The sequence below is a fragment of the Ambystoma mexicanum genome, chromosome 6q, assembly GCF_040938575.1.
Source record: "Ambystoma mexicanum isolate Mex_15411 chromosome 6q, UKY_AmexF1_1, whole genome shotgun sequence".
Taxonomy (NCBI): domain Eukaryota; kingdom Metazoa; phylum Chordata; class Amphibia; order Caudata; family Ambystomatidae; genus Ambystoma; species Ambystoma mexicanum.
This window is the reverse complement of record NC_090937.1, coordinates 96,330,818-96,356,911: the sequence shown is the minus strand read 5'-3', so window position 1 is coordinate 96,356,911 and position 26,094 is coordinate 96,330,818. Positions and strand designations below refer to the sequence as shown.

Genomic DNA, 26,094 nt, shown 5'->3' with positions numbered 1-26,094 from the left:
AGCAGGACGCCGTGCTTCTCTGGCAAAGTCTAGATCAGGGTGTAAAACAACAGCAAAAAGTTTGGGGGTTGCCACATGGAAGGAAAATTACCTACAGTATGAAATCTTTCCTAACACTCGCCCCTCCCAGACTATGGACAGGGGAACTAATCCACCCCTGGATGAGTCTCTTGTTCAGGTCGGTTAAGCATTCTGGACAACCCATCAGCATTGCTATGTTGGACACCTGGCCTGTGCTCAATAGTGAAGTCAAAGCCTTGTAGACCTATGGACCACCTAAGCAACTTTGGATTCTCTCCCTTCATGTTCATCAGCCACTTTAAGGGCTTATGGTCGGTTTGCACAGTGAAGTGGGTCCCACAGAGGTAGGGCCTCAGCTTCCATAGGGCCCACACAACAGAGAAGCATTCTTTCTCTACTGTGGCCCATCTGAGCTCTCTGTCCTTAATCTGGCGACTAATGAAACCAATAGGGTGTTCCTTACCCTTCTCATCTACTTGCGATAGTACAGCTCCTATCCCATTGTCAGAGGCGTCTGTCTGCACAATAAAAGGTCTTCGATAATCAGGGGCCCTGAGGACAGGGGCCTGGCACAAGGAGTCTTTAAAGCCGTTGACAGCCTTCTCACACTCGTCGGTCCAAGTTACCTTCTTGGGTTTCTTCAGAGTGGTGAGGGCAGTCAGAGGGGCAGCTATGGTGCCATAGTTTGCCATGAATTTGCGGTAATACCCCGTGAGTCCTAAGAAGGCTCTCACTTGGGTCTGTGTAGTGGGGGTAGGCCAGTCTTGTACTGCTTGTACTTTACTGGGTAGAGGCTGTATCCTCTCTCCACCTACTTCATGTCCAAGGTAAACCACTGAGCCTTGTCCAATCTGGCATTTACTAGCCTTTATGGTCAAGTGGGCTTTCTGAAGAGCCTGTAGCACAATCCAGAGGTGTTTCACATGGTCTTCCCAGGTGGCACTGAAAACTGCTATATCATCCAGATATGCAAGACAGAATTCATCCAACCCATTCAACACATGATTCACAAGCCTCTGGAAAGTGGAAGGTGCATTCTTCAACCCGAACGGCATTACCCTGAATTGGTAAAGGCCGTCTGGAGTGGAAAACGGTGTCTTCTCCTTGGCATGTTCTGCTAAGGCTATTTCCAAGGTGTCAAACCAGGCAACTGTGAAAACAGGGGGGAAAACTGCCTAAGCAAACCTTTCACCTCCGCCTGTTGATCAAAAGTCAGGTGAGGGGCCACTCAGACACCCTCAAAGGAGCTATCTGAAGGACCGCTTTGGAACAGGTCGGGAGAGGTTCAGACTCCTCTTCCTCAACATCTGAAGCCAGTAGCAGTGCTGTGATTCGACTCTTGGGACGAAAGCCTTCAGCCTATTTACGTGGAACACTTTTGGAGCCTGTCCAGGCCTTCCAAGGTCCACTAAATAGTTAACCCCACCCAGGGGCTCCACCACTGTGTAAGGGCCTGACCATTTGTCCTGTAAAGCTCTAGGCCTTATGGGATTCATGATCAGGACTTGCTGACCAGGTGTAAAGTTGATGAGGGAAGCTTTCTGGTCGTACCAATGTTTCACCAGCGCTTGTCCTGCCTTCAATTTATCACTAGCCAAGCCCATCAGAAGTACCATCCGTTTTCTGAGCCCCAGCACATAATCTACTACGTTGGTAGTAACAGGGGGAGTGGGCATCTCCCATCCCTCTTTGACAATGGCTAAGGGTCCCCGTACAGGATGACCAAACAGAAGCTCAAAGGGGCTGAAGCCAACACCCTCCTGTGGTACCTCTCTGTAGGCAAACAGTAAGCATGGTAAAAGAAGATCCCATTTTCTTCTCTGAGGTTCTTCCAGAGCCCCAATCATGCTCTTTAACGTTCTGTTGAAACATTACACCAGACCATTGGTCTGGGGGTGATATGCAGAAGAGAACTTGTAGGTGACCCCACATTCTTTCCACATAGCCTGCATATACTTTGACATAAAGTTGCTGCCTCTGTCAGACACAACATCTTTAGGGAAGCCAACCCTAGTAAAGATGCCAAGTAACGCTTTTGCAACTGACTTGGCAGTTGCAGTTTTAAATGGGATGGCCTCAGGATATCTGGTAGCATAGTCGACTAGCACTAGGATAAACCTATTGCCTGAGGATGTTTGCGGGTCAAGGGGACCAACAATGTCGATCCCTACCCTTTCGAATGGTATGCCCACAACATGGATCTGTACCAATGGAGCTTGGATTGTTGAGCCACTCTTACCAGATAACTGGCAGGAGGCACAACTCCTACAGTGACTTTCTACTTGCACCCCCATCTTGGGCCAGTAGAAGTGCATGGATAACCTTTGCTTGGTCCCCTTAATACCAAGGTGACCAGCAAGGGGCACTTCATGCGCCAGCTGCAGGAGGAAGGGTTTTACAGCAAGGGGAACCACCAACCTCCTATGGTCTCCTTCTGTAGACTCTGTGGGCTCACTATACAGGAGTCCACCTTCCCAATAAATCCGATGCTTCCCAGGAGGTTCACCCTCAAGCTGGGAACAGGCCTGTCTCCTTGGGCCTTCCAGAGATGGGCACTCACGTTGGCCTCTACTGAATTCTTCCCCGTCAGGACCACCTTCTACTAACAAGTCTTTTAGTTCAGGGTGGTCATTGGGGTCAAATACTTCAGGTATCGCCGCCTCCTCGCCAGGCCCAGGCGATTGACCAACTTCCTCCACGGCAGTGGTAGGTGAGTTCGGGGGAATATTTTCTTTCCCTCGTTTTGATTTTCTGACTCCTTTAGCCTTGGGTTTCCCCTTTGGCTGGGGCAGCGCATTGGTCTTGGCCAATGCTGCCCGTGTTTGAGACCGTGTGCAGGGTCTGTCAGCAGTGTCTCCTACGAGCCCTAAAGCTCTGAGATCGTTGCCCAACAAGACCTTTCCTGGGACGTTTCTCTGAATGCTCACTGGAATCCTGACTGCTGTACCATTTTAATGTAAGATTTACAGGTATTACTGGAAACATGCGAGGGGGGCCGTCAGCCAATTTAGGGGGCATCAGAGTAGCTCTGGCAACTTCCTCTGAGTCTACCAAGGTAGAATCCACTACAGTTCGACTGCACCCACTATCCCTAAGAGCTGGAGTATCTACTCCATTAATCAGCACACTGTCTTTAAAGTAGTGCTTGGTGTTATCTGGAATCCTAGCATAAGCCTCTGCGACTTTAGGCTCCCAGGAACCCAGGGAAACTAAAACTAACTCAGCTTCTATCCCACTGGGGAGGGAGTCTGAGGAGAAGGATGCTCCTGTAATCTCTTCTTCCTCATAGGAGGAGAAGGCCAGATTAGCGGAGTGGACCCCCAAAGGTTTAACCCTACACCGGGGATCCCCCTTCATGTGGTCAGTTGCTCCACAAGCAAAACAAGATCCATTGGGTCTGTTTACATAGGGAGGCTTACTATAACCCGAGTTCTGTTTGGGAGGCGGACCTCCACTACCCTGTGAGTTCTCTTGTGTCTTACCCTTATTGTTCTTTTTTTGGCCCTTTTGAGAAGAAGATTTATCAGATTCTCCACCCTCCTTATCTTTGGACTTTTTCCCTTCCTCCTGCTTACCAGGATGAGTTTTGTCCTTATGGGACACTCGATGTGACACCCATAAATCTGCTGCAATGGCAAGTTTCTTTGGATCTATCTCCTTAGAATCCGCCAAATGCTGCTTAAGCTTCGGGGAAGAAGATGCAAAAATATGTTCCAGCATGACAAGACTTATCATGCCTTCAAAGGTAGAAACCTTATAACCTTCGACCCAGCCAGTCAAGTTTTTTAAGGATTCGGTTACATAAGATACCCAAGTACCACCTTGTCTTTTCTTATGCTCTCGGAATCGTTTGAAATATTGGGCAGGAGTCTTTCCAAACTTTAAAATGAGAGTTTGCTTCAACATTGCAAAATCTTCTCGCTCAGCCTTTGACATTTCCATAATGGCACTGCAGCCAGAATGGGGCAGCCTGCTAAGTAACCAGGCAATTTTATCAGCATTGTCAACTTGTTGAACTTCACATGCATACTCAAATGTATTCAGCCAGTCCATAATGTCATTCTTTTCCTCATACACACTGAGCAGATCTTTTGGAAACCTTGGATGAGAGGAGGCCCCAGACCCATGTCCAGGACCCTTCGATCCATTTGCAACCTGAAGCTTGGCCAGTTCCAACTGGTGATCCCTGTCTTTCTGTTTTTCTGCCTGTTCGATTTTTAGTTTGGCCATATTGAATTCAAGCTCCTTCTGCCTAAACAGCAGTTCTTGCTTCTTGAATTCAAGCATGGCCTCCCCATCGACACTGGCAGAGGAAACATTAGACATCTCATCCTCCCTGTCCTCATGGTCGCTGGAGACCAGTGCGGCGGCAGAACCAACGGTTCTGCCAGTGAGAGCAGCCCCACCTCCTTCCGCACTGTCCTCAGAAGTTATAGCGCTAAGCTGCGCTTCTTGCCATGCCATGATTCTTTGGATCATATCCAATTTGGTGCCTTGAGAGGAGACACCTCTCTCGGCACACATCTTTTTCAATGTTTCGGATTTAGAAGCATTTAAAGTTAACAAGGTATTTGTTTCCATACTGTTAGATAGGACTATGACCTTTAAAAAGTTATACTACAGCAATTCACTACATGTCCTGGTAGGAATAACTTGAAATGCCTTCGCTTGTGCGCAACACTGGATACCTTCAGTCGTATCCCACCGCTGTACACCAATTTGTTAAGATGGATTTCTGAACTCTGTCCTGGAGGGGCAGAGAGAGGTTCAGAAGGCCAGCCTAGTTTCTTGGAACAGGGTAACCTCTGGACAAGCCAGGCCAATCAAGGTAGTGATCGCGGCGGTCAAGACTAGGTCTCAAGAGGAGTGAGGGTGACTGAAAGCCCGCAATGAGCACACAAAGCAAGGACACTTACAAATTACTCCAAGCAGGTGTTTTATTAAAAATATAGACACATTTACTACAAGGCCTCTGTAACATTGACCATAGTAAAGAATCACGGTAAAACTCAAGTAAACCAACACATCACAATCAAATACAATATATATAAAATGTTCTGAAGGGTCTAAAGAGTTAGAAGCACGAAATATGCAGACCACCTAGATGGGGAGGAAAACAGGCAGTGCAAGTAATCGTTAGACCCAGTTCGCCTTCCGAGGCCACCTAACTAGAAGGAAGTCCGAGTCCTACGAAGAGTGGAGCCTTGTGCTCAAAAGTACCTGCACACACTGGTGCCAACGGGCCAAGGGGAGTCTCTTCAAGGAAATCAGGCAGTTTACAGCGGTGAAAAAATGAGGACGAACAGATCTCTGCTACTCAAGCGCAGTCTCCACTTGTGGGCAGAAGCAGAGCACGAGTGCGAAAAAGGCGTGCTGTTTAACACAGCGAGGAAAATCTGCAGGCTACTGCAGGAGGGCGACCGGTTCCTAGCGTTGCTACTCACCGGTCCCCGATGCAGGCAGACCCAGGCTTCTCCGCGTCAGTTTCAGTGCTGGCAGGTTCAGGTACGAGCAGGGGACGTCTCGGCGTCGTGTAGATTCCGCAGCGGCAGAAGTTCGAGTTGAGGATGTCCCAAACGCAGTGAACCCGCACAGATTGTTACCACAGCAGGGCAACGAAGCGGCTGTGTGTATTTCAGCCCAATGTACACTTCTCACTTCAGACCTGGGAATGCCAAGTGTACAAATCGTGTGAGAGTGCTAAGGACTCAGAATACAACACAACCTGACGGCGGTAACAGAGCAAGACTCCTGTGTAGGCTGGTCAGTCCACTGGATGGCCCAGAGATGCTTCCAAAGGCTTACGTGCAGGAGATTATGAAGATACCGAGAATAGTTGTTCCCACTATTCCAAAGGGTCAAAGTACCAGTACAGGCCTTCTCGTTCGATCAGCGGCAGAATGGTTTCACCGGGCGACAGCAGTGCAGAGGAGCAGTCCTTCAGCGGGTCACCAGCGATTCTTCGGTTCAGCCTCTTAGTTGCAGGATACTTGTCTCCTGTATCTGTCGTCCGTGAGAACACAGGAGATCGACATGGTAGTGGTGTTTCTAGCCTCCTCTTATCCAGAGTTCCCTTCGCGCCAAATCGGAGAGGACCCAATGGGAGATCTGCTCACAAAACACTCACACCATACGTGGACCTATCACGGACCACTGTGGTCCCAGGCATTCAAGACACACTAGACTCTCTGGCACCCAGGATGTGTATTGGGACAAGACATCCCCGCCCACATCCTGGAGGCTCACACCAGGCCTGTAGAAGCCCGCGAAAGCATCTGTGTTTCGTGGGAAAGTACATGCCGAAATAAGGAAGGCCTCGGGTCGGCTCGACCTGGGGAAGGTGAAGGGGGCAAGACGGTCAGCGGGCAGGACAAAGAGCCTCGTGGTCTGGCCATTTTGGGAGCCAGGCCACCATTTTGGGCTAAGCGCGAGAAACGAGCTTAAACAGCCAAAAGGAGCTCAAAACACAAAGAAACGATTGCTGCCACCAGTCCCGTCCGTGATTCACTTGCATCGTTCGTTAACAATCCAATGAGAGTTTCTAGGGTCTGTAGAGTGACTAGAGACCCAAGAGAGCAGTAACTTAGCTTACAGTGCCCTCTTGTGTCATGTTGCGCGAAAGCTGCAACATGAGAGAAAGAACTACGGAAAACGTTTCTCGGTACTGACTGTCTTAAGGGCATGTCAGTTTCCCCGTAAGAATGGAGCGAAAGCCCAGAGGAGTGCGGCAGGAGGCCATGCTTCTCTGGCAAAGTCTAGATCAGGGTGTAAAACAACAGCAAAAAGTTTGGGGGTTGCCACATGGAAGGAAAATTACCTACAGTATGAAATCTTTCCTAACAAAGGCCATTAGCACCCCTGGTTCCCAAAGCGGGAAGATAAGAAGGAAGGATTATTCTTCCGACAGCCAACATGGAAAGAGAAGGCGGTGCTCCGTACACAGCCCCTCTTCCCTTGCCATGGCAGCCTGCAAAACCCTATGAACATATTACCACAAGCACTTTTTTTCCCTTTCAAACCTATCCTACCTTCAAATAACTTTACCACATAGCTGGTCCCAGGTAGACATAGCCACTTTAACACCATTTTTCGTCCCTAGTGGTCATGCCCAGTAGCTAGATTGTCCGTGTCATGACCTTAGGCCCTGTTCCAGACAATCTGGCTACTGCCCACGGCCACAGGCTATACCTCAGTCACCAAATGTATATGACTATTGTTTGTACCTACATTATTACACTAGTAAAAAAATAAAACATGGGCACATTTGCAAAACCATGCTTTAATGTCCTTGCCAATGCTCCCTACGAATTTGCTTGAAATCCGCCTATGTTTTATTTTTAAAGTGTCAAAATGTATGTACATACAATAGTCATATAACTTAGCCCCCACTTGACAAAATCCATTCAGTCTGTACACAAACATTGAAGGTTGGGTCTCTAATCTTTCTCAAAACTTTTGACCACATTCGTCAAATAGCAACAAAGTTATAAGCCATCTAAAAATGTTAAGACCCCCCCCCCCCTAATTTCACCCCCTCTTTAGAAAATCCCAACAGACTTTAGAAAACCATGTACATCTAGATCCAAAATCTTTTTGCCAAATGTTGTGCAGATTCGTCAAATGACACATTTATATGCTTTTACAATATTTTAGGACCCCACCTCTAATTTTGCTCCCTCCTGACAGAATCCCTCAAAACTTTGCAAAAACCATTCAGGATTAGTTCTAGAATAAAATTGCAAAATTACATGCAGTTTCATTGGATGGCGCAAAAGTTATAAGCTATCCAAAAACTGCTTTTCCTGTAATGCAGAAATAGGTACAGATGTCCTAGGACATCTGAAGTGTCCGCGAACACCACAGCACTGCCCCAGGACATCCTGAGTGTTTGCGGACTTTCGAGAGGTGAAACAATCCGTTTTTTGGCTTCTTATGGCCATATCCAATCCAATCCTCATCCCCACAGATTGTTTGTTGAGTTTTTGACAAGTGAAATGCTGCTCTTTAAAAAAGAAATTAACCGCGCTGTACGCGGACCCCAAAAAAGTCAGCGAATTCAAGATGGCGGGCGCTACAGGAAAACCAACACATTTCACGTTTTTTCACCAGCCAATCGGCAGCCACGTCCCGATGTCCGCGGACCACGTGAAAGTCAATGGATTTTCTGGCCAATCGGAGGCCAGCCGTGGACAGTGCAGCCAATCGGAGGCCAGTCCGCGGACCGAACAGTGAAGTGAGTTCACAGAGCGGACATAGATATCACTAATTTTTTTTCCTCACATTTGGTCATTTAAAAAAAAAATACTGGACAGATTTTCACCAAATTAACAAAAGCAAATTTGGTGAAAATCCGTCCAGCGGTTTGGGCTGTAGGCGTGAGAAAAGTTTTTTCCCATTATGTCTAGGGGGAAAAAAGACATTTTGGGACCCCCCTATAACTTTGCCCCCCTGGACCAAATCTCACCAAACTTTGCAAACAAATTCAGAGTGGGCCATATACATTCTTTGCAAAGTTTGGTGAGGATTCGTCCTGGGGGAGTGAAGTTAAAAGCCGAAAAGTGCTCTTCCTATGAGATGAGCAACTTAACCATAACTACATGGCCGCTACCGCAGGCCATGTGATATATATATATATATATATATATATATATATATATATATATATATATATATATAGATAGCTAACTTGGGCAAGTTTTGGAGATAAATTTCAAATTTTCTTCTAAAAATCGGTAGTGAACATGTCGGATATATGGCTTATGCAGATGAAGTTATCTTATTGGATTCCACTTTGACTCAACTCCAAATGAGTATTGAGGTGCTCCGCCCATATTCCAAGGAGAATCACCTGGACCTGAGCATTCCCAAAAGTAAGATGGTCTTTTTGGGCACGAAGAAAGATCCATCCTTGCGTTTGGAGAATTGGATACTTACCTGTCAAATTTGCAAATTCATTTTGTTACTTGGAGATCCTTTTTGGAATTGTAGAATAGCTTTGACATGTTATTGATAAGTTTATAGATATTTGTATTGCTGTGTATAATTTGTGTGAGAGATTGGTTTACAAACTATTGCACGTTAAAATTAATACAAAATAAGACCATGCATTGCCTTCATGTTCATTCGCAGCTGCAACTTTCTGTAGCATGTTGCTTTTGCATAATGGCACTGTACGTTTTATGTAGCTCAATTATGCAAACCTGTGCATTGAATTCAATTAGAATGATTAAATAGCATTCAGTAACCATGGTCCAGTAAACCCCTTTCCACATGAATGATTTGCACACCCCTATACATATTGCCATATAACTCTCCTCTATTTTACAGGATGAACGGTTGGGCCGTGATAACGAGATCCACCGGGACCAAATGGAGCGGCTGGTGAGAGAGGAGCTTGAACGCTGGGAATCAGATGACACAGCATCACAGATGAGTCACCGTTTGGGCACGCCGCTTGGAATCAATGGGCAGCCTCGTCCACGCAGTTCTCGCCCTTCCTCGTCCCAGTCCACAGAAGGCATTGACAGTGGAGGAGTGGGAGGAGTTGTGGGTGGCAATGTTGGAGGCAGCCATGTATAGTCAATAACATTTTGTTACGGGGAAAGGAAAACAAATTGGCTGATCTTCAGCTGTAAACACAGTATTTATATGTCCAAATAAGTCTTCTAATTGCAGTGCCCAAAGTTCAGCTCTCTATAATCCCTCCACCTTTTACATTATTTTATTTTCCAGTATCCCCCATCTTTTGGTCATAAAATCTTTGGATTTCTTTTCACCACACACATCTTTGTATGTCATGTGGTCATATGGACAAAACAACAACAATGGTCAAATCTTCAATCCAACAATTTTGAACACTTGCTAAAATGGAAAGCTTGGCCTTGGTTCTCTGGCTCAGTCGATTGTTATTGATTGGAAAGTATTAATGATTTGGTCATGCTCAATTTTGTATTGTGTACAAATAGGGCACAGCCTGACTGACCCAATGGTGTTATGGATTCTAGACTAGAATCAAGCTTGTTTCTTTATTTTTGGCAACTGAGGGCATAGGGAGCGTGGTTCCATCCCATTGGTCTGATTTAGTTTGTGCAGGCTGTTTCCGACCTCTGTGCTCACTGGTCGTTCGCCTAGATTGGCCTAAGACAGTAGACGTACCTGGAATTTTGCAAACCACTTAACACCACAAACCTCATTTAATTCCGAGTTATTTTATGCATGGAGAGCCTCATTGAATCAACATGCAATGCCAAAATGTACAACAAGAGGGTCCAGCTCTGAACAATGCACGCCGCTCTGAACCTATATCACTTGCTGCCTGGTCAGCTGGTTCCACCGGAGCGTGAGGGAGCGGAGAGTTGCAATGTAAAGGAGCACACATCCAGTCTTCTGTGCATGTTGGTGGGCAACGGCAGAGTTCACGTTAAGTGCTTTCCAAATTCAGAATGTTACATTGTCGGCAAAGTGCTGCGGAATTTGATTCTATTGGTTGTATTCCTACTCTAGCTCAGATCTCAGTGGCCATCTTTGTTGCATGCATGTATGGCCCGCTTTCAAATGTAGGAATGTTCTGCAGTCTGCTTAATGATACATACATTTCCACTTGGTGAGGGTCGTGAGGGTCGTGGGGGTGGGGGGTGAAGGCACCGTTGGGAGCAACTGATGAGCGTACAAATTATCTATCAGGGACTATGGCACTCTAATACCATAGGTTCAAAGCTCTATAAATAGCAGCAATACCAACTCTTGCAGCACAGCGTGTAGTGCAGTGAATTTCATATGAAACTGTAATTTACGCTTTGTGAAAATATTTGCACATGATGCATCAACACAAAAAGCTATCTTAACACGGTAGTCCTATGATGGTGCTATGTTAAATCATCTTTCTCCTTCCATTCTGAGATCAAGCCCAACACAGAAGCCTACACCAGGGTTAACTTTTCTAAACAAGGAAGGTGAACTGTCCAAGTTGCATTGGGTTCAGTCATCCTAGGTTGTATGAATGAAAAGGAAAAAGCAGACATTCCAATAATATTGCTTTCATATAGACTGTTGCACAGCCATGGTGAGTCAAGCCAATGGTTTGCTGTCAGGATGTTCATTTCCTTGGGTTCAAAATTCTTTGAGCAAACCTGACATCGCTGTATTATACTGAGCAAGCAGTGCTAGGGATTTAAGCTCCTTGCACTTCACCTTGATGAGTGGGTTACGATGGCGCAACACTTATTGGCACTGAGTTATGAGTCGCTTGCCTCTATGCGTGCTTGACACGCTGACTTTGGCCAGCGCTTGTACAGCGTACTGTGTGAAAGACTTAGGTGGTCTTAACACAGCGTATGGTGAGTGTGAGTAAGTAAGTTCCTAAATAACAAAATCAGCAGAAATTGTAGGGTCAGGAATGAAATAATTGGTTTGATTCTTTGTTGAAACGTTAAGGACTACAGGGACTAGCACATGGGGCCTGCTAAGGAAGCCCCGCTGATTCTGGTCATACATCACTGGTTACCTAGGGAACCAGTGTGAGGATAGTTTCCTTTACCACGTGGGAGGATGTGAGACAAGGGTGCCTTTGAGGAAGATGCATTGGTCCCAAGTTCTCTGCCAGCTGGCTCATCTCGAAAGTACTGGAAATACACTCTAAAAACATCAAATAAAATAACTACAGTGGTAGGCCTTTTGTATTCACCCATGTGAGTCCATTGCGGTCATTTATATAGTTTCTCTGATGGATGCCAATGCTGGCAGAACTAAAGTCTTATTGTGATTTTAAAAAAAATAATAGACAACAACAGTTTGCAGGGATTGAAGTAACGATTTGATGCCAGAGTTCAAAGTAATTGCTGGGCGTATCGGGCATCACATGGCGGGTATTACCCAGCACCAGGAAACATGGAGCTATCACAAAAAGCGACGATTTCTTACCTAATACATTAAATATAGACAGTGTAATCTCTGGCCAGTTGTATATAAAAGTAAAGGTCAGACCACGTTACACTTTAAAATGCCTTACAGTTCACTCTAAATGTGATACTGTGCCACGAAGTGGTATTTTACTAAGCGAGTTGCTAAAATTGTGCACAACTGAACCAAATTGAACAGGCGTCCACACTCTCTGGCCTAGAGCTGTAAATTGCAGTGCGTGACTTGCACTATTTTTTATACGAGGAATATATGTGCACGTAAAAGAGATCAAAATGCATATTTAGCCAGATTCCCAAGTACTAATACCAGATGTGACGTCACAGGGGTAGGTTTGCATAGCACTGTCTGTCTTTGGGATTGAAAAGTTATTGCTTGTCCTGAGAAATCCAGGTTTACCCTCTGGAATCCCTTATACTTTATGCAGAATTCGAATAGGAATCCCACTGCACATATTTTGGGGAACATGTCTCCCCCTTCTCTATACCAGGAAGTACACTTGGAAAAAACCTTTATTCTGCAGGATTGTTAGATGGTTTCACCAGTCCTATGCCCTGAAAATTCTGAATCATGGGGCGTGAGTCACTGGTCTTCAGCCGTGGAAGAGAGGATTGTATCAGAAACCTTCGGAGCTTCCGCCAGGACCAATCATTCAGGAATAGGTTACATAATAACCTTCATAATAAAAGTACTGACATGTTTTTAATGCAGAATTTGCTATCTAAACTGTTTACATTTTGTACCACTGTAATGTGTTCATATTTGCATCAGAAAAGTGGATAATGTTATGTAACATGTGAAAAGACTGCTATAGAGAGCAGTATCGGCCATGGAACAGGTAAAGGTTGCTTTTGTGGATGGTACAAAAAAGAACACAAAATTACCTGAAATCAATACGTAACTCAAGATTCGAATGATGCAGAAGCCCCCTCCCCCCCCCCCCCCCCCCCCCACCACCTTGTATAATGAAGAATGCAGGCCTGGTGAAAAGAGTGTACACAATATACTGGATGGGCTCAGAGTATATGCAAACTGAGTTTGCAGAACTTCGTCTTGAAATTCTGCAAAAAGCAATCCTTGCTTCGGTGTGAGCAAATGATAAAACATTGAAAGGGTCAAATACTGTGTCCCGTGCTGCTTGTGCTTCAAAATACGGTCATGTGAGACTGGAACCTTGTCAAACAACACAAGGGTACCCTGTACAGGGACCGGAGGGCAGGGACCTCAATCTAATAAAACACACATTCTCCTGAACATAAATAGGTATAAACAATCAATAAGTGCCACTTCCCAGTACACGCACAAATGTTTGTGTACCCACATATACGGTCCTTAGTATGTAGAGCAGAGAACACCCCAGAATACCCACTCAGGGAGACAAGAACCAATAACGCCCTTTGCAAATTCACCATGACAGAAAGAAAAGGTGAATTACAAAAATGTACTGCAAAAAGTCAGCTCATTCATTACAATAACTGAAGATTAAAGAATATTGAAGCGACAAACCTCAAACGTTGCATACACATAGTATAAGCAGTCCAATAGTGCGTGAAAATAGTCCATTATCGCATGTAAAACGAACAATTCATGTGTTCAAGCAATATATAATGGCTGCTGTTAATGCACTTGATCATTCGTTGATAAAGCTCGCCTAAGACCTATCCACACCTACAATATTGTGAACGCATATAATGCGGCAAACTAGATGCCCCAAAAGGCGCAGAAGAGTATACCCAGTCGAAAAAGGCCTATATTACTGGGCAGTCCACTAGGCAGAACATGGCAATATATGCTTCTAGTTTCGACCACCACAAACAGTCTTCCTCAGGGCCAGAATGTCAGCAGGAGACTTTAGTCAATGGGAAAACGCCATCCAACCTTGGACTCCCAAGTTCAATAGCTGAAAAATGATCAGTGTTCATCCAGCATAGAAATGACCGATCTTCCTTTGAAATGGGGATTCAATCTCCTGCATCTCTAACTATGGCATTTATTTGTTTATTTGCATTTTTAAAGCGCTCACACAGCCCGGGGACATTGAGGCGCTGTTGCAGGAACATGTCTCTTAGTTGCGTATTTATAACGCACTTATATATAAGAGGCTTCTAAGTGCGGCCCTGGGGATCGAACCTGTGTTGCTTTGTGTCGTCTTGTTTCCATGGGGAGTACATTGCCGCTGAGCTATCCTCCCGGGCATGTTCAACACATGTTAATGGAAAGGCACACTGAATACATAGACCTCCATGGACGCGCACGGAAGTTGAAAATGCTGGTCTGATGTACACATCACCCAGAAACATGCTGTTTAACATGTCTTGCTCACGCGGGTAAGCGACAGCCCGCAGCAACATAAGGCTCCCTCCCAGCGGCAAGCGTGTCCGAGACTGGAACCTTTGCAATGTCTGCATAAGTATACGATTTTCCAAGTTGAGTGATGGGTACGACGTCAACAACATTAACATCTGTGGTGCTTGCAATATAGAGAGTGGGGATACCTGGCACGTCAAGTCAACCCAAATACACCAGTGAGTGTGTGTGTGTGCGTGTGGGGGTGAGGATGGAAAAACCTAGTTAATTACTGTGCCTTAAGCAACACAAACTGCGAGGAAATGTTAAGTCTGCAAGTTTGCTCAGAGTCCGGTTGCACCTCCTTTGGCTTCCTCCTGGTCTGTACCATTCGCTCTTATCAATGCTGAGCAGCTTTTTATATCTTGGTAGCATTGACACAGAAATTGGAAATTCACATAGATATTATTTTAATTGTTTATCAATAACGCGCTTAATACCAACAAGTGGTTTCTACGTGCAGGATTGGGATTCAAACCTGAATTGCGCTGCGTTGTCTTGCTTCCAAGACAAATGCGTTGCCACCAGTGGGCTCAAGGGTCACTTGTGCAACTGCGACACTCCCATGGCTCTCACTCCAAAATTTGCTGAATTTGCATAGCCCCACCCACCCCACTTACATGACAAAATGCTCTGTGTACTCACAACACTGAGGACACTTGAATTAGAAAGAAGTACAGTTTGGTTTTACTTAAATGTTTGTAATAGTGTTTAATAGTGTAGCTAAGGGGGTTTGTCCCAGTATAGGTGACGGTTGATTAGTTGGCTATGATTTGTGATTAATTTGACAGACAGGTACTTCGTCTTTTTTACATCACTCAACTGTTACCCTTCATCAGGCGTTGAGCAGAAAATGCGTTCACAATCAATGGCTTTCTTGACAAATTGAAACATCAGTAATTAATTTATGGTGCCAAGCAAAAACAATTATCTGGACTTACCATTAACCCAATTTTGTAAACACTTATATAGCTGTCTCCTCCATGCATGATTTATTTTCAGAAATGACCATTATGTTAAACCCAGCTTCTCCAATAACATTTGTGCCTCAAAACGCTTTTTTTTAGATGAGGCAGCAAGATTATACACTCAAGGGCTGAGAGTTCTGCAGACTTTAGGAGGTCACAGGAAGGTCAATGCTCTGTGGCTGTTAGGCAGAAGCTGACCTCTGTACAACCACTGCTTGGCAGATGAGGCTTGCGATACATCTAAAAGGATCATCATAGCTACATCAGAAACTGGTATGCGATGGAAGAAAACTTTCCCGATGGAAATACTTTCCATGTACCTTTAGTCAGTTAAGAACAGCTCATGTGCTAGTTTCGCTGATGGGTGCATTCCTCCCAGATCTAATATCTGCGTATTCAAAGCCAGCGTCTTCATCACTTCAATAATGTGATGGCATTGTTTCATTGGCTAGTTCCCTGGTGCTGCATTCCTGTCGCTGAGAGCAAGGCAAGAACATTCATTGTAAAACAAGTGATTCTGTTCCCCTGGCTCCACCAGATTGAGAAATGTATGTCACCCCTCCACCTTCGCTCTTACTGTCTCGAGCATTGCCGAATTATGTCTGCGGTTATCATCCCAGGTGGTACCTGTGGTAGGTCTCATTACATCTAGTAAGTTTACAATTCATATAAACCACTCCTTATTCATTCTGTTATAATCTGCTGTGAGGATAACTTTACACTTAACTGCGGTTCTGGGTGGAGCCTTCAATGATTCCTTATGGGAATTCAGGACAAGCATCCATGCCCTTAGCACTTAAGGGGCTAGCAGCTATGCCGCGTGCAATCATGGCAGGATGGACCTCTTACTAGGTTTCCTTAATGCCAGGCTTTGAGGATTCTCAGTAGAGTCTGTGGCAAAGTAGAACTCCCCTTCAGATTTGGTCCCTAGCATTGTTTGCCTTGTGTAAGGGATTGATTTGATTGATTTTGGCATTTCTAACGTGCATACCCCAAGGGGTCCGGGCAGCATCTGCATCTGTGCACACAAGACTGGTAATAGGCTGCCATAAAAGTGGGCTAGTAGTTGCATAATAGATAATGATTACTAGAAAATGTGGGTTTTCAGTTTTTTTCTGAACATTGACAAGGATTCTATCTGTCATAAATCTACTGGAAGGGAATTCCAGGAGTGGGGGCTCAAGAAGGAAACACGTCTGCCCCTCCTCCTCCTGTTGTAGTTTTAGAGAAAGGTACCACCAGGAGACCTTATGCCATGGATCGAGGAGGGAGATGGGGAGGGAGGGATTTAGCCTTTGGCGGTGAATCAGACTCCCAAATGCATTCCTTTAATGGTTGCATTTAGAGGTTATTCCTTAGTTTGACCTTCCATTCAGTCATTGCTATTGATGTTCCTGCATTTCAGTTACATACATAAAATGATTACAAATATCTCGCTGTTCTACAAGTATGTGTGAATAATGCAAGTGGCAAAGGCTGGGTAACTGACGTGAACTGCAAAACCTGTTTGTACATGTGATTCTCCAATGCCACTGTGACCCGGAAGGGCCTTATGAGACACAGGATCTGACCATTTCAATTAGAATGTATAATCCCTTAGACTTGAGTTGCTTTTTCATTTATTCTAATGGACTTCAAACAATACACCGAAGCAAAACCATGTAGTGGTTGAGGCCAGGGGTGTTGCTACGTCTGGAAAAGATCAGGGGCTAAGCTAATGTCGTGACTGTTGGGACTCGGGGCTAGCTAGAGCCTTTTGGTTGTAGCCCCTGAGCTTCTATCCTGGGCTACAACCAAAAGACCCAGGGCTATAGCCCGCTCAGCCCTCTTAGCAACGCCTCTGGTTGAGGCCGTAACCCCTGACTACGGCCCATTATTCCGCACATAGCTTAGTTCCTAATAAAACAATGACTGGGAAATGACAGGAGACCCGTGTGGGGCTGTTTTGAGGAACTGAGGATGGTTTCGTAGAAACTAAAATCATAGGAGCGCGCCCCTCGGTGTATTTCTTTTGCATGTTTGGCGCATTACAAATTGGGCATAAAATAACAAACATTGAGTTGAACAGCATGACTTCTAGGCTAATTTATTTTCCGACCTTGACACATATATCCTAAAACGTCTTTGCATTCTTCCTTGCTTACTTGCTACCATATTTTGCTGTTTCCATCCAACAGATGATGCATAAAATCCAAACAACTATCGGGGAATTTAAGTGTGCCGCTGAGTCCATGCCTTTTAAAGATCTTAAGTTGCTGGCTTGTGATTCATTGCACCCTTTGCAATAGTTCATCAGTTTGACTTGCAGTGCACATCTCTTGCTTTTCTTATAATCTCCACTGAATAATTAAGTGAAACATGTATATCCATAGGTATGTATGTATGTCTGTAACGTGTCGTTACGTTTTTTTTAACAAGCTTCATTTTGAAGTGCAAATTAAATGCATGGGGTATCCCATGTGCCTTGACAATATGCGTCTTGTAAACCGCAGGGCGCAAGAGTAAAGTTTCATTAAGACATGTTGTACACTAGTCTTCTCTATAACTGCTACCTGGTATTGCATAGGAAACGAGTGAAAGTTTCATCTTATCTGTGATCATTGTAGCTTCTAGCTTTTTATGATTTCTTTTTTTTATTACACCTGGCTTATAATGAAGCATTTATGTTTGCATTTCTTCCTTGACAAACAATGTTTTTTATGTCCATAATACTGAGCACTTTATTTCCTAATAAAGATTTCATATCCAATTTTTTGTTTAAATGAGCCCTTATTTTTAGAGTTTGCATGAATTACTATTTTTTGTATTTCATCGATTTGTATCGCGCTTTCATCAAAGTGCTGCGCATAACAAACAGTGCAAAGTCTATGATAAAATAATGTTTTAGATTAAAATTAAATTATGCATCGGTAGAGGAGGATATCATTTTAGGGGGTAAAGAGCGCCAATGTTTGGGTGCCAGAAGAGCAAAAGGCCTGAACCGAGATGGGGCACACAGGGGTTTGGGCACTACAAATAAGTATTGACTGTGTGAACAAAGAGAGGGAGAAGGAACATAGTGTGAGCAATGAAGAGATATATGGGGGCAGTGCATGTATGCATTTAAAAACAATTCAAAGAAAATGGAAAAGTAGGCGACAGCCAAGAAAGGGGCAGAAGGAATGAGGAAACTGAGGTAATGGCAAAAAGACAGCAGAAATTTGGTGTCACTATGAGAGAAATAAACTGTTTGGGGTTGAAAGACCGAGGTAGGAATGTTCGAGGGAGAAAAGACTGAAGATTATGTTTTCGAAATATCCTTCAGTCTTTTCTCCCCTGAACATTTCTGTCTTGGCCCACACCCCTAGCCACACCCCTACCCACACCCCGACTGACACCCCCAACCCACACACCCTCACCCCCCTACTTACCTTTCTTCTAAATCACTGGGCAGTGCAACGCCTGTTCCCTTTCACTTCTGCCACAGGGTGCTTTCCTTGACTTTTTTTTTTTTTGGGACAGCTACCTGGGTGATCCCCGCAACCCTCGCTCATAATATAGTGAGCAAGGGTGCGGGGGACACCCCCCATAACCCCTGGTACCGGATGCGTTATCTGGTCGAACTTTTCTGCCGTTTGGATTTTTCGAACGGCTGAAATTCATCCAAATCACGTATTCAGTGATTTAAAAAAAAAAAAAAACTCCAGCAATATCAGTTCTTGGCCTTAGCATCGCTGTGCTGACTGCAGATTAAACATTGGTGTAATAGTAAGCATCATCATTGACAAATGCAGATGGAGTATGCCACATTATGCAGGCCAGGCAATTTGGGTGTGGGGGGATACCTTGCACACATTTGAAGACAACAGTGGCAGCCCTACATTTAATTCTAGCTGGTAGTGGGGGGCAAGTTGGCACAAGATTTGGGTGGCATGGGTCCTGTAAACGGCATTGGTTATTATTATTGTATTTATTGAGTGCGGATCTAGCTTCGAGAAGCATCGGAGCACTTTACAGAGGTGTACAACAATACAGATACATAATGGAGCGCTTTACAGAGGTATACAACAGTACAGATGCATAACGGAGCGCTTTACAGAGGTATACAACAGTACAGATGCATAACGGAGCGCTTGGCAACAATCTTAGCAATGTTGTTCTGAAGGACCTGGAGTTGAGCCTCTGTATTAGATTTTTCGTGGCACCCTTTCAGATGGAGTACAAGTACAACCACAGCTTAACTATTTTGGCGCAAGACACACTATAATATAATTTCATTTGAGGTCAATAAGAAAATATAAAATGACTAATTCTAAGTTATTGGTCACATTCTAAATGTGGGCCAGTAACAGGAAAATGGGTCAATTAAAACAGTGATGGGCTACAGAACCAGTTAGTAAAGCTATTAGGACACAGTGGCCCTGATTCACAAAGCGTTTTTCAATGGCATGCACCCAGTGAAACAAGCTTTGTGAATCGGGCCCATTGTGCGTATTTATGTAGACAAAACTGTGACCATTGAACTATCAAGAATACAATTATTTCATATGTCAACACCATTACGGACACTGTGACTAAAACAAGTATCTTAATGTATTTTGCTTTAATTTCCGTATCATTAAAGTTGCTGGCATTTACAGTCTTTGCACTCATTTCTATGGTAATGTAGAAAGTATATTTAACACTTTATCAACGCCATTAATCACGCTTTGTGAAACAAGAAGCAAAGCCGTTTTATGCTCTTCCTTCACAGTATCAGTAAAGCAACTGGCACGTACAGTGCCGGTTTCATTTTGACGGATCAAAGAAGAAAGTGTTTTTTCAATTTCGATGGAATCTGAGCAGTAGATGGGGGCGTTTGTGGACTGTGCATCTCGAACCGGAAATTCATTTAATAAGAAACGTCACCAATGAAGATAGGGAAGCAGATTCTGTCGCCGAAAGCCAAGGCAGGTTAGCCAATTATAAAAGTGAGAATAGCTGGTTGGAAAACCTTTTGAAGGAGCTGAGGACATGAACGCAAACCAAGTACCTTGGAGGCTTAGGGCTTCATTCACAGAGCATTTTCCAATGGGCTTCTGTGAACTACGCCCTAAAACACTGAATAAAATGTAAACAGTTCTGCGAGACAAGTCACCATTTTGTTTCAATTCTGTGCAGCTCAGAGGAAAGGAATTGAAATGCCATGTAGCTCTGGACCACCTTTCTTGAAAGCTAGTTTGCTTGGGTCATTACACTGCCCCTCACTATTGATTGTGCCCCATTTTAAAATGTCCGAAGGAATAATAGGATTTCTTTTTCTTATTGGAAGCATGTAGGAGGTATACCACTGTGGTAGTTTAGACACATTTTGTTACCAAGGGTTAGCAGTGAATTAGGAACTACTGAACAGCAGCTGGATCGCCTCCAAGCCTGGCCTTGAAGTCATCATGTTTTGGAATACCCTTTGTCTGGGCCCTGTGGGTCTGATTCACAAAGAAGTCACCAGTACTAACTTTGCCCTATTATTGACTTACTCCTGGAGAGACTATTGACTTCCCAATCAGTTTCAAGGAGTAGCTAAGACTTACATCTGGCTTACTTCTGGTAACAGAAGACGAAGTCAGGAGTAAGTCAAAGTTTCTACTGGGAACTCTTTTGTGAAGGGACCAGCCCTCTGTCCACGTGTTACCTGTGCCTCACTTGTCTGTGCTAAAACATCAACACTATTTTAATGTCTGTTTTCCCAGCACATCCTGCTTTTAACCCCTTCGACTGTCCTCCGGGTAGAGGAATACTTAATTTTCTCCTGGAGTTTTATTTCTTTTGTCCGCTGCCAGTGTAACTGGTGCATGTTATAATTTTTACAAGTAGAATGAAACTCGTGTTTTATCCACATGGCATTTCATCATGCAGGTTTATTGGGAAATTCAGATTTTTACTCACTAAAGATCTTTCTCCTTTTTTCTTCCATTGCCTGTCCATGTTAAATGATTTACTGCACAGAATTTCTTTTTTTCCTGCTCATCTTTCTCACCACCTCATTACAAGAATGCATTTTTTGGTAATTTGTTATTGCCTCTTCCTTTGTCCTTTCAGCTAATTATTTGTCCTACTTTTTATTTTGTCGCTTTTTGGTAAGTTATCCTGCTATCCATGTCCTAACTATACTTCATTGTTTTATCATGCCAGTTTTATATTGGCCAAGGGTTGGGGTAGCAAGGGAGACAGCAGGGGTCGGAGTTGCAACCCCTAGCAACTCCTAAATGATGTCCCTGCCATTAATGTGGCTTGCGTTAGTTAAAAATTAAACAATGTTCCCATTTCTGCAGTGATTCCAATGCATTGGAGCCTTGTAAGTATAACACTTTCCAATTAAAGCTGTTGTCACCATGGCCCTTGGACACAAAATGTTCCACCAGAGGAGCTTTTAAGTTCTTGGTTCTGATAAAACATCTGTGTTCTATGATCCTAGTGCGGATCTTATGCAAAGTCATGCCAATACATTTTTTTTGGCAAGGGCATGTGATAATGTCTGTCACCATTGTGTTGCAGTTTGTGAAGTTTCTTTGTTACTACAGTTTATCTAAAACAATTTCGTCCTGGGTAGATGTTGTGGTAAGATGACATTCACTAAAATTACCACATTATTATTTTAGGAACCCACAAATCTTTGATTGTGGGTTGTGTGAAACCTGGTTAGGTCTTGAATCTGTTCTGACTATGAAAGCCCTGATACTTAACCTTTTTTGTTTGTTTTTAAAGCAAATAAAGGTTGCTGCGTTTAGTTGGGGCATTTTTGTAAAAGGTGTCAATGTGTGTTTATTATCTCTTTAATTGTAAAATATAAATGTTAAAGAGGTGTCTTCTTAATCATTATTCAATGAAAGCCCTTTCAAAGATGGAATTATGCAGACAGCAAAGGTTTTATTTTTCTTCTGCCGGCTGGGAGCAGTTAGCATGACAAGGACTCGGAGCTTGTCCCCGTCGAACACACTTTTATAGAAAATAAAGTATTGTACAATAATTCAATGACTTCATATTATGCTAATTAGCATGACTAGGTGTTTTCCACATTTTCTAAATCACAAGATATGTTTTCGCAACTTTTCGCAACTTTAAAACTAGAAAATAGCAGTTCTGAGAATGACACATTTACTTCCGATTTCTTGGCCCAATGTGTCAAGGGTCATCTTGCCTAGCTTTTCTGCTTCAGCATTTTGCCAAATTTCATTTATAAAAAAACCTTTGAACACTACTGTTAAAATCTGTATATTCCTACCATTTAAACTGCTGAATGAGTGCACATTGGCTTCTGCCCAAGCACTCCCTTTCTGAGATACACACAGCCCTATATTATTTGATTTATTCAACACTTTAAATCTTCATTAAGGCCTGTAGCCATCTACATTCATTTTGAAAGGAATGGATTATTTTACTAATATTATGGGCCTTATTCGAATGTTTTTCTAATTTCTTTTGCGTATGGGTATTATTTCTTATGTCAGAGGGAACTGTGTTCTATATTTTGTATGTTGTTTACAATATAAGCATCGCTTTGTTTTTATGTTGTCCTAATAAATCTGTGTAGTGCCACCTATTTTCTAATTTACCTGCCTGCAATAAGGGCAGCCTGGCTACCTCAATGCACAATGCTTCTGACTTTTATAATGTTAAGACAGGAGGGTGGGGCACGTGCCCTAGATGACATTTTCACCTGTTGTATCACCAAAGAGGGGGAGGATCTACTCCTATTCATACATGTGTGTATTTAGAAATGCACACTAAATGGTCACTTTTAGGTTTCTTCTGAGTTTATTCCAATAGAGCTTTTGTAGAATTGTTTACTTCTTTTTTGTGTGCATGGCATATCGTTTTTTGGGGATTATTTTCAGCATTCCATTAAATCCTATGCGTTCTGTTCGTAACCTATTTAGTATTGCTTCCTGCATCGCTTTCCATTCTGCACTGGTTTTCCTGAAACCACTGGTTGAATACCGTACATGTTCCTTTCCTTGGTCCACTTTTCCCACTGTTCCTGCAGTACCTTGAGTATGCCCTACCATATTATTGGCCTTATCTCGCTTTCACTAATTGCTAGGCTTATATCTATATTTTCCCTTTCCATAGTCATCTTTGCTGCTCGAGCTACATTTTCATTAACTTAATTCCTGATTGGCTCTACATCCTAGCCATTTTGACCAACCACTATTTCTTCTTTTCTGTCCTTGACGTTCCATGGCATTTTAGCCAAAATGATAACTTGATTATTTATTGTATTTATGTAATGCCCAAAGACAAGGGTATCATGGCATTTGAGTATCCTCTCTACCACTTTGTATTGACTATAATGCACTCGTTGAATCAGAGTACATCAGCAGATCAAGTTCATTCCATTCGGCTGTTTGCCACATCCCATGGCAATATCATTGACCACATTCTCACTGTTCATATTTGATTGACATGCTGTCCCTCATGATGCTGATTTGCCCCTCCACTTGAGTTGCCCTTTAGCAAACAACACCCTCTAGTTCAGCGGTATTCAAACTGTGGGGTGAGCCCCTCTGGTGCACATCCACAGCACAAAATCTACCAGACAACAGATTAAGCAGCCTGCTGTGCCGGTGAGAGCTGCTCTGCAATGTGCGGTTGCCTGCGATGCGTTCGGATTGTGCAAACAAAGGCATGCATATTCTGAACGCAGCATGTGAGATGTTCTGGAATCACACAAACTGCACCCTTCATTCTTTGCGTTGACAGCCTTTCAAGTGGGACAATTTATAAGTGATGGCTCATTTAACAAGCCATTGTTTTTATACAGTATTTGCTTAGTATTTCAGTGTTAAGAACTAAACATGGGTCATTTGTATTCACCGGGCCAGCACAAGTATCAGTTAGCAGACCAGACCTTAACGTGCCACACAGAAAAGTTTTAAACTATTTTCTGTAGTTTCGTGTCTCTTTATTTGACACACCAACACTTTTTTAAAAATATTACTATTTAGTTACATATGGCGCATCCCTGGAAAGGTTAACTGTAATTTTCTTGCTTAAGTGTTCTAGTGGCTGCTTTGGGACATGGACTAAATGCATCCTCTCAGCATCAAAGGTCTTTTAATTGTCTAAACAAGCCAGCCACTGCCTAGTGATCACACCCAATGGCAACTCAATGTCACTTGGCACCTTGATTAGGAAAGTGGAGTTCATTGTGTGTCACCATGCAGACAGTAATCCATTGCAAATCAATGCAGTGATGTGTGCAGCAAGGATTTGTGCACTGCACAAGTCACCACCCTGTTGGTTAATGGTGTCTATGTGGTGCTCCCTCATGTAACAGCACATATACCTGTTTTTCTCTGATGTGCCCAATATTCATACAAGAGCACACTGGACAGTTTTGTGTATGTGACTCTGACGAGCATGTCATGCTGTGCCCACACTTAAACACACAAAGCAATCAAAGAAGTTGCCTCAAATTGTAAATCCACGAGGCCAAATGCCCTTTCTACACTGCCACACCATGATTTTCACTAGCTGCAGGTCAGCACTAATAAGAGATGACAATGCCATCTCGGTTAGATAATGCATGGGCCTTCTCTTTTTTACTGAAATAACCCCTGAGGCCTGCGCAATGGTGAGGAGGTAGTGGCTGAGGAACTGTGGGCCCTTTACCACGCATCAGAAACTGGTTTTGTTTGAAACGCTTCATCAGCTTATTACTCATCAGGCCAAAGTTTGAAAGAGGTACAATCCTTTCTGTGTAGCCTTTCTGTGCATTGTTTATTGAGTCTCTCTAGTGCGGTGTCCTGCCCCGTCTGTAGATATACTTCCTTAAAGATGTTTCTGTATTGGGGTCGGGCATGCCCACACCGAGACATAGACCTTCCTCCTCTAAAATTCTTCAGAAACAAGAAGCAAAAGAGCCCTTGTACCCAATTTTAGTGGCTGATGTTGCATTGCAGCCATTTTATACTCTCATCCAAAAAGGTAAGCTGTCCAAATTAGCATGTATGGTTGATGGTTACAAACATTTTAATGTTAGGGTGAGTGTTGTGAACCGTGATGTGAGCACCAAGCCATGCATCAGTTATGCACTTAGAGATTCACACATACAATCCTTTTATCACAAACTTATCAAATGTAGAGATCTCTGATCACTGTTATAGTCCCGAAATGCTCTGTGATTTAATGCAAAGTATACAGGAATCCTCATTGGTGCTATTTGTCCCCTTTTTCACTCTGAGAGGTATTTTGAAAGAGTACAATAAGAGTGTACCAGACTGTCCATCTTGGAATGATAACCTTCTATCAGAAAATAATTCATATGGTTAGTCTAGTATTGCCCCTTGTGAAATACAATTGAGGTGGTATGAACAGAACACCTGCAACACAGGGCCAGGTCAGAGGGCCCTCAGACCCTGGCAGGCTGTTCAGACCGCAGTGTGCCAGTACGGACAGTTTGGAACTGCATTCAGGCAAGGCCTTCACTAATAGCAGGTGACAGAAAAACCATTTAATTGGGCAGCAACAGCTGTGTTTTCACATTACAATTCTTCTGTAAAGTACTTGAATTACAATGTAATAAACCATCTTCATTTATATAGCAATTATTTATTCATATTGAGGAAGGGTTTTGTCACACGACAGAGGTGTAGTCTGGGAGTGACGTGTGCCAGTCAGTGGGGGTGGGAGGGTGCATTCTGATGTTTCGCCCAGGGCACCAAGTTAGCTAGAAGCTGCCCTGATTACAGCACACACCATCTTTTGCGGGGATGAACAGCCCCTCCCATCTGAATGCAGAGCAGGAAACACTAATGATGGCTCATTAGTGACATACTGCGCTACTTTCAGATGGCAAGGGGTGGTGGGGGGAGCAACTGCCCCC

The 26,094-nt window shown here is 43.7% G+C and overlaps 1 protein-coding gene across 1 annotated transcript in view; it reads left to right on the top strand.

Annotated features, from left to right (window-relative positions):
* PKD2 (polycystin 2, transient receptor potential cation channel) overlaps positions 1-18,000 on the top strand; it is a 309,434-nt gene extending 291,434 nt beyond the window's left edge. The window contains exon 15 of the mRNA XM_069630542.1: positions 9,349-18,000. Within this exon, the coding sequence (XP_069486643.1) occupies positions 9,349-9,600 (252 nt within the window). The 3' untranslated portion in view covers positions 9,601-18,000. The remainder of the gene's footprint in view (positions 1-9,348) is intronic.
* The last annotated feature ends 8,094 nt before the right edge of the window (positions 18,001-26,094 follow it).